This window comes from Prenolepis imparis, unplaced genomic scaffold (genome assembly GCF_030444845.1).
Source record: "Prenolepis imparis isolate NDT839.2.m4 unplaced genomic scaffold, iyPreImpa1.0 SCAF_11, whole genome shotgun sequence".
NCBI lineage: Eukaryota > Metazoa > Arthropoda > Insecta > Hymenoptera > Formicidae > Prenolepis > Prenolepis imparis.
Genome location: NW_028141169.1, coordinates 4,446,455 through 4,467,495, shown reverse-complemented (window position 1 = coordinate 4,467,495; position 21,041 = coordinate 4,446,455). Strand labels below are relative to the sequence as shown.

Here is a 21,041-nt window from a genome sequence, read left to right as displayed (position 1 = left end):
GTCGATAGAGGTATCTCGATAAATCGGTATCACGAATATGTTCGTCAAACGATTAGCTGAACGACGATTTAGAGTAGATAAATAAATAAACGTAGGCGAACATCAATAATCCTACCATCGATTATTAGGTACTTATTGTTGTCAAAATTGTCAGATATAATTGTATTAAAATTGTGGAGAGACTACATCTTTCTCTTGAAATATTATTTGAGTTTGAAATATGAAAGTACGTTTCAAACCTAAATAAGCGTGGTCATTAGGTTTCTATCAATTCGTCGAGCGTTCCGAATCGATCGTTTATCACGAATTTATCGATGCTGCACGCCTTAGCGAATGACTTCCGGCGAATGACATTTATGAGGCGACCATATAATTCGCGGTTCTTCGATGAAAGCGGGTCGTTAACGGCTCTAACGCTCCTCATTCCGTAATCCATCGTTGAACAGCGGTCGTGGTTCGCTACCGACGCCCGCTGTACGAAAGATGGACGACAATATAGAGGATGTTGATGTACAGGAAATTATTGACCTAACCGCTAATTTCAATGGCCGCTTTGCTTTCACCTACACAATCTACGTTACCAAAATTGAAAGACTTTCAATAGCTTTCTTGCTATTCAGACATCCCAAAATTAAAGATATATGTAATTTAATATTTTACGTTTTCATCTGCGTTCAAATTCTTTCGAACGCATAAAGAAGAAAAAATATAAATACACATATTTTAAGAGCGAAGCAATAAAGATAAGTAATGACATATAAAAAATCCGATTATTTTCAGGAGACAAATAATGTCTGAGTTATTTAATTCGTGATATTATAATTTCATGCTGATTATTTACAATTTATTAAAGTATATCCAATAAGTACGTCGTTAATATTTTCGTTAATAGCCTTCAATTGCAACATCTTAATTGCCAAATTTTGATTATGCAAATGGATAGACCTATATTGCGAATGCTCAGTAATACGTGAAAGCAAGCTGTTAGTATCGCTAACGGCTTTTGCTTCGTAAACTAACAATAGTCCATAGCGGTTTAGTGGTTTGCAATCCAGATCCGACATAGCGAGAAATTAGTTGATTGCCAATTTTGACATATGCAGTAACATAAGCTCGAAATGCTTCCTACTTTCTACGATTATTCTAAATGTGTTTCATTAAATAAAATGTTACAATAATTATCTAACATAATAATTGTTAGGATTTAAATTGCCTTTCTTAGCTATAGCTATTTTATTTATATTTTCTGTTTTGAAAGATTGTATCTAAAATCATCATTTTTCACGTATATATGAATATCTCCATCTTTATTTATTTAAAATCAATGTAATAAAAAAATATCGCTAATACAGTGTAATCATAATGAAAAATAGTTAAACTAATAAGTTTATCACACATCTTTTCTTCTAAAATAAAATAATTTTCCTAATTCTATTAACCTTATATAAAATCATAATTGTTCTGCAGCTGATAATTCCGTCACAATATCCCATGTAGTGAATTTGTAAATTGCAGTGGTGTTTAATACAGTTTGCGTGAGCATATCTAAACGTTTATCAACGCATGAACGTAGAGATAGAATAGTACATTTTCGAACCTGTTATACGCTCCATTATTCCCCGATCTATTATTAAGCGGAATCATTCAGATATTCCATGGAAAATCTTTAATAACCGTAGCAGTGGTAATCCGGATTTGCTATCTTCATCGATCGCTTTATCCCCCGGCGAAACTAACGCTGTGTTCCGATCGAAACCATCCCACCTACATCCGCGAAATGACCGGGTGTTCACCTGAGAGCTACCTAAACTACGCTACGACGCAACTTCGTACGCAATGGCCTGAATTTTCGTCGAGAGATTAGGTAGACAAGATTCGCGTTTAACGGACTTGCGAGAAACGATCTTCCGATCTTCTCTCGATTGCGTCGTTATAAATAGCACGCTGATCAGTTTCGATAATCAATACTGTATCGTTTAAACGGTCCGTTAACTGTTTCTCGTTACTTGGTTGAGACGGCGCTTACACATTAACTGTGCATTCGGTTACTTCCGGCCAATCAACTGTTTAATCATCCGGAAAACGCGCAATGCTCTTCTTGCCATGTGAGCTTTGCATAGCAGTTTACGTTAAAAGATTTATGTCTTACAGAAACCACAATTTTCATATATTTTATATACTGTTTAGCTCAAATTTTAGCAACGTAATTTGCATAATCAAGAATGATAATTATATAATTTTTATCATTCTAAAATATATTATAAAATAGCAAGTTTGAAAAAATCTCTGAATTACGTATCTTGATTGAAAGATAATAATTCATAATTAATAATTATCTAAGTGTATAATAATATAATTAGCATATAGGATAATTATTAAACAAACTATAACAACTGACACGATAGACAATCTTATAATTGGCCATAAATGCTATATTTCTTTGCTATATTTTCTGATACCAGCAGCTGTCATTAAATAATGCTAGGTATCATTAAATAGTATTAAAAAAAGAAATAAATATTACGATATCATGTAAAAAAATTCATCACTTTGACATAAAACGCATGCGCGTGTAAGCATAAATTACTCACACGTGTACACGACCCACAATACTTTTACGCAAACATATAAATGTTCGCAGGAGAGAGTCCATATAAACGAATCGCAAAGCACGGCTGCCGGATCTAAATATGATTGATTGAGAGCATCTACAAGCACGATGTGGATAGGGCAAGATGAGGGAACCTTAGTTCGGCTAAACAGCTGACGATAGTTGAGGGGTAGAAAAACGAGGGAAAAAAGCGAAAAAACTTAAGAAGATCGAGCGCGACATTGACGCGCCTGACACTACCACTGAAGGAGGAATGGTAGATTTGCCAATGAATACGCAAATGCTGCACCATTGTTGTAAGCACTTTACCTAGATAGGATCGATAACAGTGCCGTTGATTGTTGAAAAAATTTCGATTTTAATCGTAACCATACATTTAATTTTCACTCGAAATCTTTTACCATTCATACTGTCAATCGGATTTAAGCGAAAATCTATAATCATCTTCTACATTTTTGACGTAAAAGTTTAATGTGATACAGCACATTGACAGTATATTACATAAATGCATTTATAAAACAGCTGGCGGAATATAAATCACAAAAATGAGCAAAATTAATAAGTAATAAGTGCAAAATAGGCACAGGAAAAATTCGTAGAGTTTATTAGGGGTCCAAAGAAAACGGAGAAGAGTAACTCCTTACCCGCATACTTTGCGATACTACTAGAGAAGACGATCCTTCGTAAAGTTCCACCTTTCGAAACTAAATTGCCGCGTGTGTGGCAAAGAGAAACTCACTCTAGAGGCGTTCGCGTTTTCACATCGTGGTGAAAGGAGAAAGAAAGAGAGAGAGAATTAGCAGCAAGAAGAAAGAAAAAATTCTCTAATTTGGTGTATCCCGCATCCGCTGTAACATTACGGTAATCGGAGTGTAAAGAATGGACCGTGGAAAGTTTCCTCTACGCTCACACAGAGATTCACCCTGTTGAAAAAGTATTTCCCATCTCTCTATCCTTCTGTGTGCAACAGAATGAATCAGCGTCTATATGTGAATGGATACATCATATATACATGTGTGTGTGTGTGTGTATCCAACTACATGTATCCATTACATGCGAGTAAATTTTTGAATATATATATATATATTCAAAAATTTACTCGCATGTAATGGATATATAATATATATGTAGAATGTTTCCGACTAACCGCGGAATGCTTTAACGATAAATAAATAATTGAAAGGAACGGAATCTGAAAACGAGGTAAAGCTGCTGTTTTCAAATGAAATATATTTCACAAAATATATCAATTTAGCACGTTTATGCGGCAAGATATAATTAATGGCGGGGTATTTTCGTTTTTTTTTTTTTTTCGAAAAAAAAAAGATGCTGAATTATGTAGCTAATGTACAAAAAGCTTTAATCATCTTTCAATCAAGAGATGTTAAACTCACAGAAGAAGTCTCTTTATCTATTTATGCAGTCTAGCACTGCACTCGTTAATGGAAAGTGCATCTGTGTTATACATAGACACATATCTCTCATATATACGTGACAGAAAATACGCGCTGAAAAAGAGACCGTGCACGTGCGCGTTCTCCAATTTCGCCTCTTTTGAAAAAGAGATATCAGCGTCATTCACACCAAGGCTTTTCGCGCCCTCTCGCCATAAGGGGAACGTAATTATAGGTGTCTCTTTCATGCGTCCGGATATATTCGGCGTGCCAACTAATCCAGCTGATCCCTCCCCACGGCTTCGATTCTAACCCGCGCCACGGCTCTCTTTCGATCTCGCTTACGACGAGTTTTATTAAACACGTGTCCCCGTCGGATCCAATCGCGTCATTTTCACGGGCCACGTATCATCCCGCGGAAATGACGTCGACAGAACGTGTGGCCTCCGCTCGGTGGGAGACTCGCCCGGGGCTCGTTTGTTAATAAGATTCGCCGCCGACCGCCATGGACCGCAATCGAATTTTTGGCTTAACGGTTTGCCGACTCTGATCAGGAATCTACCGAAAAGGGGGATCTCTCGCGCAGGCGAAATTGCCGTCACACGTGATCGCAATGAGTAATTGCACTGAAAAGTTAAGCATATTGCGAGCAGACAAATTTGTAATTTCACCGACACAGGCCAGCGCATCGAATGTAATTCTTTTAGCGAATTTAGTAATTCCTCTATTTGAAGTTTGATTACTCCGCCCGAGAATTTGAATAACGTTACAATGAATAACAAACATAACATGCAGTGGTTAAACGAAACAGCGAGTACGAGGACGTGGTTTAGCATATCACACATCCGCCCCCCTCGTATCGTTTGTTTCCCTTTTAATCGAAATGCAAAATATTCCCCCGTCGTATCGCGCATTGTCGACGGCGAGCTAACTTGTGCGAGCTCTTGAAAAAACAATATCGCGCGAGTAAAATTCGGCACGACAGCGCTACAAAACGCATCGCAAAATTGAATTTTTTCCGACATGCGAAGTAGAGTCGCGCAAAAAGCGCTCGTGAAAAAAAAAGAGCAAGAGCCATTAAGTGACAGCAGCTGTGCATTAGAAAACGACGGGCTATATCGCCCGTCGATATCGATGTCATTGAATACGAGATACATAGAATTTTCAGAGATTTCGGAGATTTTGAATGTTACATCTCTTTGTTTCTTATTGTATTTTTTTATTTGTTTTTTTCTTCTTTTTAAATTTTTTTTCAATCAACAGCGTGTTTGAAACTCGTTAAAACGAATGAGGTTGCCGTGCCCCTGCAATAATCGCGTTCGATATTCATTATTGCGTCTGGGCTTTCACAATTACGCTATTCAATCCAATGGGTGGCGAATTACACGGAATGAATTAGTGAGGAGTGCAGGCATCGCGGGCAAAACATGCAGTAATAATAATTCGTAACAACCTGTCAAATCAATGAAGCGCCATTCGCATTCGCACAAATTGCAAATGATATCGACAGGCTAAATGTCACATAAAATATTGATGACCCTTATAACTGTCCGTAATCATATCCGATATCATAGCTGAACTAATATGCGTTTAAGCATACGCAATGGGATTGTATTTTATCTCGTAAATCGCGTTACACGTAAACGCTAATCACAACGTATATCATATCGTATACTATCGCATGCACGTCGGACAAATATACAAGTTTTACGGACGCGCGACAGTCTGTAGTTTGTGCAGTTTCGAATGCGTAATTGATTACCCGCGAGCTTGAATAACCGATAACACAACGGCTTGTATCGCGCGAGCTGTAAAATAGTGACGAATTTAGTTGATTGCACGCACAAGTGTCGCAAGAAATAATTAAAAACCCGCGCGATAGGTATAATAGCCCAGTGTTTGCGTATAACGAAATTTGTGTGGCTTTTGTGTAAGTATATATCGAAAGTGGTCAGATGTATTCATATTTAGATACCCACAGGCGTTCGTACATCACGCATGCACGCACACAGGCTACCTGTCCAAAGGTGAACTAAATAACCGGGGAGCGAACGGTCAGCGAAATCAACAACCTGTTGATATTTGGCGTATTTAAGAAGCGCCATTGCAAGGGAGACAGACAGAGAGAGAAAAAGAGAAAGCCGTTGGGGATATATTGCATTATTCTTTCATTAAATTATCCCGATCGGCTTGTACACGTATACCTGAATCAGCAATATCATCGCGAATCTTCCCTGCCAAAACCGATAACAACGAGAAGCGTTGAATTCCATACCAGTTTTTTTTATCGCGATACACGTGGAATTAATGAAAAAAAAAATTGACGAGAATTGGAATTTCAAGTAAAATATTTTCTCGTTGTTTGTTGATAGTAAATATTGTTGGCAGGTGCGATGAAACAGTTGTTGCGTGCTGGAAAAATGTTGTAGCTTTCGATATTCAATTTCATGATTTATTTATTCACATTTTCTTTTTGTAATATGAAAGAGGCGAGAGAGAGAGTACAATTTTTAATAAAATGGGATTTATGGAAGGGAGCAAAGAATTTGCGAAAGTAAATTTGATCAGCCTGAGTGACAAAATTAATAAAATGCAATATCGTATAGCACAAACCATATCTAGACATATTAATCGAGATCAATTGCGAAAGCTAAGCTTATTTGATTATTTTGAACTTTCACATTAATTAAATCACGCTTGAATCATACGAGTATTTTCCCTTTGATTGATATTGTAAGTACATTTCATTTAAAACACATACTGCTAAATGTCAAAGGACTACAATAGTAGTATTTGACATTTAGCTGTGTTTTAAATAAAATGTACTTATAAAATATCATATAACATTCTGTTAATATAACTTAGAAAAATCGAGATTCGTGTCTTTTTTCCACATATGACATGACTGTCATTTTTTCAGTGGAAATTGAGTTAATACGTTTTGAAACTATTGCATGATCGTAAACCTCGCAGGTATACTATGTCATTCTGACAGCATTTCAAAACTGCATTTCAAGACTGCAGCGCATATTGATCTTTACGCCTGTCATCTTCGGCGACGGCTAGTTCCCAAGTGTTTTGCATCTTATTAACCGAAGTACCGTGCCAATATCGTGAACTTCGTGCGAACTTGAATGAACGTTGGTCCGTGGCCTTCTTTGAACGTTACGCGCGTCAAATACACCACGTTTGATAGTGATCAAAAAAGTTTTCAAACTCGAACACGATAAGCATGTTGATTACGTTATTTGCATACTTTTTGCATGTCAGAGAAAAGAACAGCTTCGAACAGAAAAATTCAAGCAACGATCTCTATGCGTTTAAGTAAATATGATAGATAGCTTAAAACGATATCGTAAAATGCTTTCAAAAATTATTTTAAAATTTACTTTAATATTATTTTAATATTTATTTTAATATTAAGCAGATCATAAATATTGTCAAGGCTACTTTTATTGCTATTTTTATTGCTATTGTTATTTTATTTCTGCATCTTGTTGTCATTTAATTAAAAGGTTATAGTTTGACTAAATTCAATAGCTTTTTCACACAAAAACTGAATCCTCATTCTTCGTGACGAACAAAGATCCAGCTAATATATCCGATAATTCCAAGTTCTGAATATGTGTGACGCGTATGTGTATATATAAAAAATATTGTTCTTCGTCGATATAACACTACATTGTTTAGCCGACAATCTGCAGGATTTATTCCTTAAAGCTTTGGAATCGGTTTACGAATGACGACTACGTCCAACACCGCTTTGTCGCCGCAACTTGTAGGATAATATTGCATTTATGTGCTCTTTCAGAGCGATTAAATTCTCATTGTAACAAACGAGAGCAACTCAGTAACGTTTCCGTACGACAACTGTAGTGGATCCATCTAGAGATCCTCCCGAAGTGCCAATTAGTACTGCAGTATTTCAAGTGCAAATACGCCGTATAAGTGCTATTGTTTGTTATTATAACCGACGACTTGATACAAGAGATTTCCGAGACACCTTCGCGAAAATAATGTTCTCTCCCTCTATAAATAGAATATACTATAATGCAATCGAAGCGTGTAATAATGATGTATTTTAATATTTAAAAAGGATAATATATTTTTACGTATTTATTACACTACGGAAATCTTTCCTTTAAATTATTTCAATGATATCGATATTTAAAAATAAAATAATTTGAAAATGAATCGATACAAACATTTTTAACGCAGCACAACCAGTTCTCGTAATTTGTATATAAAACAGAATAAATGTAGAGAAGTTTGAAGGTACGAGAATATCTGTCCCAAATGGCAAGCAATTAGGGTGAATAAATTTGCAAGATGACCTTCGATAATTATCGCGTAGGAGAATAATAATAGTTTTCGTTCAAACGTCTCATGTGTTTACGCACACGTTCATAATTCATAATGCAAATACTCAGGTTAACGAAGCGAGCAAGGCCACGTAGATCGATTAGAACGTAAACCGAGACGAAGCTCGCCTCGTATCCAACCGCGGTTAGAATTTTACGGTTACGCGCGCTACATATTCATAGCGCGTCGCCGAAGCGAAGGGTGAGGATCGTTCCGGAAGTTGCCGCCGCGCATATTCGGGTCAGCGGCAAATAACGACCGCCGCCAAAAATCATTCATGATTTATGGCGAGTCCGATCGTCGCGTTTACCGGCCCTCGTCGGCAAGTACAAATCGAAGCTTCCCCGGCGAGAGGGAGAAAGAGAATCGCACTTATGCAAAATAGCAGCAACATCCGCATGCATCTCGACGTGCATCGAGACGACGAAGCGCGCAGCGATGATTAATCGCGTCGTCGTCGTCGTCGTCGGCGGCGAGGCGATTTAAAAGTAAAATCATTTATTCGATATGGGACGGGGTGTGGGCACCCAGCGGGATGACAACCGGTAATAGCCTACATTACGCGTAATGACAAACGACGATGCGCCGCAACGATATGGAAAGTGGGTCACCCCATGGGGCTTCGCCTCTCTCACCCCGGCGTCATAAAGGCGTCCCAGGACATTGTCCGGGGGTGCCTTTGGCGTTCGTCCTACCAGAAAATTTGTTCGCTCAGGTGCCGACAAATGTACCTCCTCCGTCCTGTCTCTGCGCGACAGACGGGAGGACGTATGAGTACGGCTGGAATAAATTCGCGAGGAAAAGAGTAAGGGAGAAAGAGAGAGAGAGAGAGAGAGAGAGAGAGACAGGTCGACCCGTACGATATCACTATCGCCCGTAAGACACCCGCATCCTCTCTTCCTTCCAAGATGTCGAGCATGCAGCAAGCTGTTCGCCTAGAAAATTTGCATCCTCGAGGCGTTTCAACCCGGTTGCTCGCGCAACCCGTATCGCCTTTGGAATTAAGTACCCGTTTCGCCACAAATTCGATAAGGGACGCGGAGATTTTCACAAACCGAGCGAGAAAAAATAACGTAAGGGAAAAAAAGAAGAATCGCAATAAACGTTAAATGAATCGAAAATATCGATTATTGATTGCCGCGTATATTTTTATATCCTGAAAAATCTAATACTCTCCACGCGCGATAAATATAAAATCTCTATTTATATATAAATTCTATTTAAGTCGTTTTATATCTATTAAGAATCGTTCATTACGAGAAACTAGCAACATTAATCACGCGATCGATCGGCAGTGTGTCCTTGGAAATCCACGTGTCTCAGTATATCTTGTCACTTTTTTCCCCCGTTGGTTAAACGACTCGCCGCGAACTTTCTCTCACGTGAAATAAGTTTTCGAAAAGCTCGGACTGCCCGACGACGTGGCGCTCGGACAGGCGTGAAGGGATTAAAAGAGTGAAATAATGTCGACATACAATGGGCTCCCTTTACATCCACAATGAAGAAGAACTGTCCGCGACAACGGGACAGCTTCGGTTAAGCGTATAATCTAAAGCAGGGTTTTCCAAACTAAAATCCGCGTGACGCGACACTTTTCTTCACAAAACAAACACCATAGTTTTTAATTTCATTAAAATGGGCAAAAATAATGTTTCATTGCAAACAGATAATTTATGTATATATTAATAATGACACTTCTCTCTTCAATTACTTAAAGTCGATAAAATTGGCTCACACATTATTATGTATTATTTTATTAAAAAAAAAAAAAAAATATTATTTTGATATTTTTCATTATAAATCTCTTTAGCTACTGAAAACAAACACTTGGAAAAATTCAGTCCTCGTCCATTTTTAATTTAGAAAATTTTGATCAAGAGCAAAAAATACATGCCACTTTATGCAATTCGCAGGAGCGAAAATGAGACGTCCGGAAAGTTCTCCGACTTAAGGAAGTGAAGGAGAAGGGACAGAAGTAGGAGGAAACCAGTTTCAGGTGATATATCTTCGCGGTCTCGCCTCGACGAGCCTCCCCTAAACACCCGAAGGAGCGACGTGCAGTAAAAAAGGGCGTAGGGAAGTGGCGCGAGCGTACGCTCGCACGCTTCCACCGGTTTTTGTTCGCGTTACAGAGTTAATCCCTCGGAGTTTACCTCGAGACCGGCTGGAAGAGCTTCTTTCGGCGACTCGGATCTCCCTCTCCCCCTCCCTTTCCCTCCCCTAGACTACGCCGAAGGGGCCAGCGAATCCAAAGGGGACGAGGACTTCCCGACTGAACCTCGACTGCTCGGATGCGAGAGTGGCGAAAGAGAGAAGCGCAACGGCGCAAAATAAACTACCCTCACATCGCGTAATACACGGCGTTACCCCCGGCACTATTCCCCTCCCGTTCTGCCCCTTTCTCGCCCGCCGAAAGCTCCCTTCAACCTCTACCGGCCTTTTCCTGAAGGATGTTCCTATAAAACACGGTCGTCGCGCCTCAAATACAACGTGGAGCTGCTTCTTCTCGGTTCGCGGACCCGCTTAAAACAAGTCGCGAGCGCGTTGCTGGATTCAGACTTAATTAAGTTTACATTTCAGTTTCGATGGGTACACACAGCTTGTCTACCGTTCTCTCGACGCGGCACACGTTGCTCGTTTCCGGCATGTTAGCCCGCGACTAGGTCTAATATTGCGGAAATCCCACCGGCTCGTTCCCGCCGAGTAAAAACGACACGCGGAATTATTTCGCGTTCGTTCTATCTCAAAAGGTAATTTAAGTTCATGCATATGTATGATAAGCGCTGATTATTTCTTGTTATTCTTATATCCCGGCATACTCCGGTCTGTTGCAAGTTCTTTTTTAGAGAAGTGTAATTACAGACATATTTTAAACTTGAAAATTAAAAGAAATACTTCTCGCATAGAGAAGAGTAGGTATAGACGACAAAATTTTATTCGATTAATTTTTAAACTACTTCACTTTGAGAAAAATTTCACCCCTTAAAGTTTATCTCTTTATTGAGAAAATATCGATCTCAAAGTTATTAAAGAATCTCTCTCTTAGAGAAATTAAAGCGAGAGATTAAATTTTGCTCGTTGAAATATAATTGTATCAAACACAACGATATACGATTTCGTACTATTGACAGGTACTCACATTGGACGTCGAGCAGAATACTGGCGTTCATCGGAATCACCAGCGTGATGTGACGTGCGACACAGACGATGGTAGCATTGTGATGTCCTCTCAGGACCTTAAGGTGAGCCCCGCTGCGTCTGCCGGATGTTGAGGGCAACACGGTGAGGTTGTCCGGCGGTTGTTCCGGCCCGTCTAAAGTAGCCTGAGACAAGGTCATGCCCCACGCCAAGATGGGCGGTGGATTTCCACCCTCGGCCGCGCACTCGAGAGTGAGCTCCGAGCCCTCCTTCACCGGCACAAACTGGTTTCCGGGATCCAGCCGGCGGCCATCTATCAGCAGATACGTTCCACGAGGTGCCTCTGTAACAAGGAACCCGATAACCGCTTCAATTAGTGACTTCGTAACGTTAAAAAATTTATTGAGGCACGCGAAAGAAATAGTTTAATGACTTCATTTAAACGTGGCTCGTTCAATAAACGACGTAATATATCTATATGCAACTTGTTTCAATAAACGTGTAAAAAAAATAATAAAAACTTAATAACAATAATAAAATAAATTAATAATAAAAAAAGATATTCGTATATTTAAAATACGACAATAATTATGTATATATTACAGATATTTTTGTAATAATTTTAGAATCAACTGACTTTGCTGTTTATGCTCTTCAGACGTAGCTATTGTAAAGTATAATTATAATTTATAAGTATATTAAATCCAACGTTTATATATCTCAGGCGAGCAATTTAGTGGCGAGGGAACTGTCGTGCGTTTAATCAGATTTATCAAACGCATATCGTACGCGCGCAACAGCAGTTTTTAGTCTCAAACGTGCTATCGTTGCCAACGTAAATTAAAGTCTTACGTACACGGTGGACTTTTTACGCGACATCGCCATGCAGCGGGAAGTAGGAAGCACAACATATGAGGGCAGCAATTTACAGAGCGGCAAATGCCCATTGCGAACTGGCCAGTTTTACGACGGTGTTGTACGAGGGCGTAACTTCTCTCCCGGCCTGACTCCTTTTCTCATTTTGCGACGCGATTTAACCGCTCGCGTGGATCACGAACCCCACGGGAGATCAGCTCGGAAACGCGGGAACTTGAAGCTCTCTTTAATTTTCGCCAACTTTCAATTGGCCAGGCTCTGGGCTAACAACTGATTAATCTGGCAGCTCGTGCTCGGCTTAAAAAAAAACAAAAAAATAGTTTGCCGTTCCACCCGGCCGCGCTTTTCGCTTCGCGAGAAGAGTAATCCGACCGTTTGTCTGCATTGACTCTCCTAGGAAACCACCTATGAGATGCTTTAATGTATTCTCAGGATTTTTTATAGTTTTTTATTTTTTTCCTTCCCTTTTCGCTCTGCGTCCTCGATTCTAAATGTCCGGAACTTATGCGTAATTAAAATCTAACGATGCAAATCGTTCAATATCCGAAATAATTCTCACGAGAGACGTAATGCTTTATGTAGGGAAAGAGAGAGAGAGAGAGAGAAAGAGGAAGAAAGACGTCTGTAAATTCAGTTTATAACTTAACGTTCTCTGTTTGCGCTCCGTTCATCTGGGACTCGTTGTATCCGCTTCTATCTTTTTTGTTTCTTTTTTTTTTTTAGTTTGCAGACCTTCGCAACGCCGTAGACTGCGCCAGTTTACCATTCATTAAGACATCAGTAGTAAATTGTAAACCGTGAGGAAAAGAGAGAAACGTAAAGTTATTAAAACTTGCGATGAAAAACTGCGAGCTTAAACAATGCTGGGAAGAAAGTTCGTACAAAAAGAAAAAAAGAAAGAAAAAAGTATGTAACAGCAATTTATATTTATCCCGAATTAAATTACAAGAGCGACGTAATTCTTATTCAACGGAAGGAGACGTAAAAGAATGAGGCGAACTGCACTAGATTGCTGTTCGGCAGCGAAAATTCGTAAAAGTCACTTTCGCGGGAGGTTTGCTTTATATAAACCGGCGACGGTGCGGTGCCAATCTCTCCCAATTCCGAGTTGACTTCTCCGCCATACTCCCGCCGCGCTTCGATAAGATCTAGTCACGTTCATTAAATTTTCTCGTACTGTCGGCCTTGCCAAGACGGATGGTAGGGACGTTCTCGAAATAGGTCGCTGAATAAGAGGAAACGTGCAAAGCCTTCTAAAGACAGAAATTGTAATTGTATCTCCAGTATGATTTAATGTAATAAAATATAGCGCAAGCAGCACCTGCAGCCGAGTAAAACGGCACAGGCATGACGGAAAATTTAATAAAACATGAGATTTAATAATACGGCCGAGACTATGTCCTTTTTCAATTTGTTAACTAAATATATAAAATTAGCAGCCAGTATCGAGCTGCTATTTTCTTATATTTTTCTTATATTTAGTTTTATGTTACAATATTATTATATTATTTCGTTTTTTTTTTAGACATTCGACACGATCAATAAATACAAGAAACTTCTTTATCTCTAGTTTATATAACATTAACGATTTGATAATTAGAAATAAATAATAAATGGAAAAATAAATGGTTTCGATATTAGTTAATCCTACCACAATATTACCGAAAGCTTAGTATACATCCACCATAATGTAATAAATGACTCCAATTAATGTATAACTAATGAATCGATAAAAATTATTAAATTTTATTCCATTTTTGTATCTCTTTAATGCTCTACTTTATTTCTTAATTTTCATATATTTAATCGTTTGACTCGATTACAACTAAACTAATATTGAAATGAAAAAATTATAATGCAAGAATAGAAGCAATAAGATGCATAGCATATTAATGATTTTGTAATAATTATCAATTTTATCATAATCAAAATTAATCAAAGAAAAAGTATAATTAAAATTATTTTCAGTGCGTTTTATTATTTTTAATCATTTACGAATTTTTTCGAAAACTAACTTGAATAAGAAAAAAATTGTCTTCCTTATATTTTTCGTTGCAATAATTTGTTTTATTCAACTGAATTATTTAAAGCATTTGTTATCAATGCGATAACAAATTCTAATGTGATAACAAATGCTTTGAATTTCTTTACATTTTAAAAACGTATTGAAAAATTGGACAGGCAACAACGACAGGAGACTGTGTCAAGTCGATATTATCTAGATAATAACATGAAGCTCAAAAACGTACCAAGAACCTCGAAAAATTCGGAGGTACTTTGCATACACTTTTCGCCTCAATCTTCGCTCTAAAAATCACGGAGCCGGCTCCTTGGAAAGATTCCAGAATCATGTAACGCGATCGCGAATTGTGGAAGGGAAAAAGGTTGGGAGGGAAGAAAAGTCCTCGCGCGCCGAGTATGGTTATGTGTTCTCGTATGAACGTATGCTGCTTCACGGGCGTTGAAAGACTGTAAAGTCGAATCCTGTCGGAAATATGAAATTCCCGTAATATAAAAAATTTGTTTCTCATGCATTTTTGTGTTTTAACATACTCGCGATATTAATTGTTTTAATTGTCATATTAACGAATCGTAGACTGAACCATCTCGAAATGTGAAATACATTGTTAGACATAATAGGCATATATTTTTCCTTTGTTATAAAGAGAAAAATTAATTACGTTTATAATTAATTTGCATACTGTAAGATAATACTATACACACACATACATCCACAGACACAAACACGTACAAACCCTTGTATGTATAATTTAAAATATGATGCTTTTATCATCGAATATCTCACGTATTTTTCGCATTTTCGCAATAAAATGGCTCCATATATCTCTTATGAAAAACGTTATTAAATCTTTCTAGATAATAGGTTGTTAAAATATAATTCAAAAGGCATTGGTGAAATAATGCACAACGGAGGATTCTATTGTAGCAATATTTGTCTTGCATAAGTTAGTAGATAAGTCTCTTAACTGCATTTTACTTATTTCAACGATAAAAACCAAAGGTTTAGATTCGGACAGTAACGGGCAAAATATCGTGCAAGCGGGTATTAGAGCATGGGCAAAGATATTTTTTGCTCGTTTGAAACGAGAGGTGAAAAGGGTTTAATCCTTTCCCACCACGCGCGCCCAGAGAGTTTGAACGTATGCATCGTTTAAAGTAAAAAGATGAGAGAAAAAAAAAGCTTAAGCCCAGCTCTTGATCCAACAGCGTTTTCGTCCATCCGAATCACGTAATTAAACCTTTTTACGGTAGCGATAATAAAATCTGTCGTATCGCATGGATTAGTGACATTTTCCCTTCGAGGATTACGGGAAAAATTTATATCTCGGCCATCATTATTTATAAATAGAAAAAAAAAACTGAAATCTATATTAAACGCATTCAAAACTATTAAATTCAAACTAAATATCTAAGCAACGTTTAAAGGAAAATTTTGCAATTTGGATGCAAATATTCACGTATCACATAAAAAAGGCACATATACGATGCCTAAACGAGTGGAAGATGGTTCTTGGAAATTTTCTAGTCGGCGCAATATAGTTTAATTTTCACGAAATGATCATGTAGTCCGCGATCTTGGAGAGTTTCCAAAGATCCGCGTTGCACTCGGGTTACTGTTGTAAAGGGGGACGCCTGAATAGGGATCTCGGAAAGAAATTTTCCTCAGGTCGTCGAGGCTACATCCACCGTCATGGTGGATTTAGAAAACGTACGATTCGCGCGGAAACTCAGACTTGCATTTTAAGAACGTCTGGACGTGCGCGAATGCGAGGACGAAGGGGGATCGCAGCAGGTGTTAATACGGAAACATAACGCCAGAAACATTCCCAGGACGCGGATGAGAACGCATTCGCAGCATATGGCGCCGTATCTGCCCCGAGAGGATTTCAGGTCCGCCTGCAGTTCGTAAAATTTCATAATATCGTGAGCACGCCCTTCATCCTGCTCTAGGATCAGAAAGAACGTCACAAGTAAGGAAAGCAAACGAACTATCTGGTATATCATACGATACTGCATTCGCCGCTTTTCATAGATATTTATTCTTACATAAAGGTTGTATGATAATACTATAATGTTCCACAGAATAAAGTTATTTGCAATGTTATATTTGAAGAAAGTAAATGTATGAGATACATATATACATATATTCACTGGCGGATCCTAAGGGGGGGGGAGGGAACCCCCCTTGCAAATAAAAAAAAACAGTTTTGCTGAATTTGTTTAAAAAATATAAATAAAGAAAAACAAACATTAAAGAGCTATCGACATCAGGATCCGCTAGTGTATATATATAAGTATAAGATACACTGTAAATTATACTCATTACGCGCATTCAAGGAGTTAAGTATAGATTAAGTCAGACATAGGACGAAATGATGAGATAATTTCATTGCACGAAAATAATTATAATATATATTATATAGATATAAAGAATTTCACCTAATTATTTTCGTGCAATGAAATTATCTCATCATTTCGTCCTATGTCTGACTTAATCTATACTTAACTCCTTGAATGCGCGTAATGAGTATAATTTACAGTGTATCTTATACATACATATTGTATATATTATATATATATATATAAAGAATTTCGCCTAATTATTTTCGTGCAACGAAATTATCATCATTTCGTCCTATGTCTGACTTAATCTAGACTTAACTCCTTGAATGCATAATGAATATAATTTACAATGTATCTTATACTTTTATATATATATATATTTTATATATATATTATATATATATATATAAGTATAAGATACACTGTAAATTATACTCATTACGCATTCAAGGAGTTAAGTATAGATTAAGTCAGACATAGGACGAAATGATGAGATAATTTCATTGCACGAAAATAATTATGCGAAATTCTTTATATCTATATAATATACATATATATATACATATATCTATATAATATACATATATATATATATACATATATAAAAGTATAAGATACACTGTAAATTATACTCATTACGCATTCAAGGAGTTAAGTCTAGATTAAGTCAGACATAGGACGAAATGATGATAATTTCGTTGCACGAAAATAATTAGACGAAATTCTTTATATCTATATAATATATACAATATGTATGTATAAAATACACTGTAAATTATACTCATTACGCATTCAAGGAGTTAAGTATAGATTAAGTCAGACATAGGACGAAATGATGAGATATTTCGTTGCATGAAAATAATTAGGCGAGAAATTCTTTATATCTATATAATATATATATATATATATATATATATATATATATATACACTGGCGGATCCGGAAGAGGGGGGGGGGGGGGTTAAACCCCCTTGCAAATTAAAAGAAACAGTTTTACTGAATTTGTTTAAAAAATATAAATAAAGAAAAACAAACATTAAAGAGCTATCGACGTCGTTGATCCTGGAATAAAAGCTAATCATGAAACCAAAAATATTAAATAAAATAATTTTGCAACCCCCTCCCCCCCATTATCGACGTCAGGATCAGCTAGTGCATATATTATATTTTTACGAAAGTTGAATAATCCTGATTTAGTAGTAGTAGTATAGATATATGCACTAGCGGATCCTGACGTCAATAATGGGGGGGGGGGGGTTTGCAAAATAATTTTATTTAATATTTTTGGTTTCATGATTAGCTTTTATTCCAGGATCAACGACATCGATAGCTCTTTAACGTTTGTTTTTCTTTACTTATATTTTTTAAACAAATTCAACAAAACTGTTTCTTTTAATTTGCAGGGGGGGGGGGAGGGTTTAACCCCAAGGATCCTCTAGTGGATATATGTATCGTATATTGTATTATTATATGCACAAATAGCATTAGATCACTATAAATAAAATGTATCTGCTAGATATATTCTTTAAATAGGAACCAACTATAATATATGACTTTATAATTATGTGTGTGTAATTATTATAATAATAAAAAATAAAATAAAAGATAATAACTTCTTGAATCATGTTTAAACAATATAAGTTTTGCGTAACGTAATTATGTAATAAAAAATCGCAGAAGAGAAAAGTAGAGAGAGAAGAAATAATTTAGTAAAATAAACTCATATATATAATTATAAATACACTTGTTACGTGAAAGCGGTGGAGATTGAAAGAATTTAGAAGTTGTACTAATGTATAAGAAGAATTGCGAACGCAAATTGTCTTGAAATTTGATTTAATTACTGGAGCGCGAAGATGCGCCTTTTAGAGAAAATAACTTGGAGACTAAGGAAGAAAGACTTCACTTTCTGGTAATGAAGGAATCAACGCGAGACAAGGGAGTTCTTAAATGTGCGTTGCAATACTAGCGCATGCCAAGACGAAAGGTATGTCTGTCTCAAGACGCCACCTCTCTCTCCGGTATCCAAGAAACTCGAAGGAAACGTTAAATATTCAGAGCGAGTCTCGGTAATTTTGCCTCCGTGAGAGAAGAGTGGAATGTTTTTGAAAGTCGTTTAGACGCCGCAGCGTTTACGCCTTAACGACCCGTCTTCTTACCCGAATACTTTCTAACGCAATAACGAACAATTATTATTAAATACGATATTTTATTTCGCGCGGATTTTTACACGCATTCGAATTATATCGGAATAGCTATGTATAAATAATAAAACGCAGCTTCCAACTGTTTCAAGTTTAATTAACATTTCGCACACTGCCGACAAGAAAATATATATACGAAAGCAAATATGCATATATGAAGCGTGTAGCAAGTTATGCGCTAATTTAATACCGAGAGAGAACATTGGTTAATTTCTCGCGGCAAACTTTCTAAAACTGTATTAATTTCATAATCCTTTAACTTCATCGTAAACGTAATCGTATCATTAGAGCCTATTAAGTTCAAGTAGATCGTAAAATTACAATAAAGCGGTGCTGGTGAATTTGTCGAGCGAAGCAACTCGCAAACTTCTCCTGAGGAGAAATACAAATGGAATAAATCAATGCAAGGCAATCCAATCAAACGCGGAGACTATTCTCGACAATCGACCCTGCGTCTAGCTCGTGTCTCGATCGATAATTATTTGGATTATTGAGAACTGTCAATAAGCCGAAGAATCATCGAGAGTTTGGAGTATCCGTCGAAGATGGTAAAACTTTAAGCAAGCTTTTATTTAGAGAAATGTCATGTGAAATCATACTTTCCGTTATCGTAGTCAAATTATGACTAGCATAATAAAGTCCATTCTCGTCATCCGAGCTCAAATTTCATAGTAAAAACCTCGATAATTTGCAGAGCAGTGCAATTTCAAACAATTGCGATAATATAGTATGTGTGTGATCTATATCTCTGAGATATTATTATATCTTTTTTTCTATCGCGCCGAGAATTCTATTGAAACATTTTTCTGTTACAACAAATAATCTTAAAAGCGAAATTAAATATAGTTTAATTTTTCATAACAAAATATGAAATATATTAACAAGTATATTATTCTTGGTTCTCAGAGTTTTCGTTTCATCGAAAGTCAATTTGCTTCGATGCCGGACAAACACCTCAGCCAAAGTGAATAGAATTGCTTTCTGCGCATAGAAATGTCAGATAATATTTGATTTAAATCGGTGTGCAAATTTTCGGGATATATAACCATATTTCGTATTACAATCATTCGGACGAAAAAAGACCAATAAATATACGTAGAATTTTAGTATCGTTCCCCCAGAGAAAAACCTCTCGCAGAATTGAGATCGCACGCATCACTGCGTTTAATCGACTTCATCGTCCACGTGATTCTCCTCCGCGCTGTATTTGGTGCAGAAAGATTATCTCCTTCCTTCGCTTTTTGCGAATCGCAAGACGGATCCCGAACCGTAGCCTATCCTCATCACATCTTCGTCTACATTGATGCGTTCGACGTTTCCCGGCTTGAGAGCTTTCGCTCACGCCACCGAAAACATTTAGGACCCCGCCATTAATCTGTGCTGACGATACACTTTCGGTATATTACGCCATCAACGTTTCCCAACGTGAAAAGGTAGATTGCAAATGATCTCTCGTTCAACCATCAATGATTTATTTAAAAAGCCGAGATTTGTCCAATTATAGACGCAACAAAACAAAATAAATTATTTTATTTATTTATGTACAGGTAAACGGGAGTTATCCCTTTAAATTTAACTTAATATAAAATTATACTTAATATAAAATATTTTTTTACTTCATTTTTACAATTTTTGCAAAATATTTTGCTCAAATAAATCCTTTCTTCTGCTGTTCAAAAAAATATTGCGGCTCCTTAACTGGAGTAATTTCAACTGACCTTTTCACTTGTCACTTGTCAGAAGATATAATTATAAAAAAGAAGTAAAGCTATAATAATTAAAATCACTGGTGATTGTGAGTATCGTTAAATTAAATGAAATCTCGGAGTGTGTGAATGCTTGAAATAATTGTTACATGCGACTGAAGTACGCTTGCATATGAATGCTTAATGACTTAATGCTTGACGTGGTGATACACGTTCAAAAAGAATAATCCACTTCATTTTCGTCGTGCGCAACAAATGCGCAACAGGTGCACATACTTGAACAGTGAATGCTCGAAAGAAAATGAATTTCCGTGGCAAAGACTTCGCCCTTCCCGTCTGTCTCAATCGAGACATATCACGTATCCAATTACGTTCAATATGCTAC

At 37.0% G+C, this 21,041-nt stretch overlaps 2 protein-coding genes across 11 annotated transcripts in view; one reads left to right on the top strand and one right to left on the bottom strand.

The window, feature by feature from the left end:
- Positions 1–11,771, top strand: part of LOC145942934 (uncharacterized) — a 206,574-nt gene extending 194,803 nt beyond the window's left edge. Inside the window, exon 7 of the mRNA XM_083050102.1 lies at positions 11,499–11,771. The gene's annotated coding sequence lies outside the window, so the exon portion shown is untranslated. The remainder of the gene's footprint in view (positions 1–11,498) is intronic.
- Positions 1–21,041, bottom strand: part of Tei (irregular chiasm C-roughest protein teiresias) — a 328,890-nt gene that overhangs the window by 98,612 nt on the left and 209,237 nt on the right. For all 10 annotated transcript variants that reach the window (XM_083050429.1, XM_083050438.1, XM_083050437.1 and 7 more), the window contains one exon: positions 11,507–11,848. In XM_083050429.1, coding sequence (XP_082906555.1) covers positions 11,507–11,848 — 342 coding nt within the window. The remainder of the gene's footprint in view (positions 1–11,506; positions 11,849–21,041) is intronic.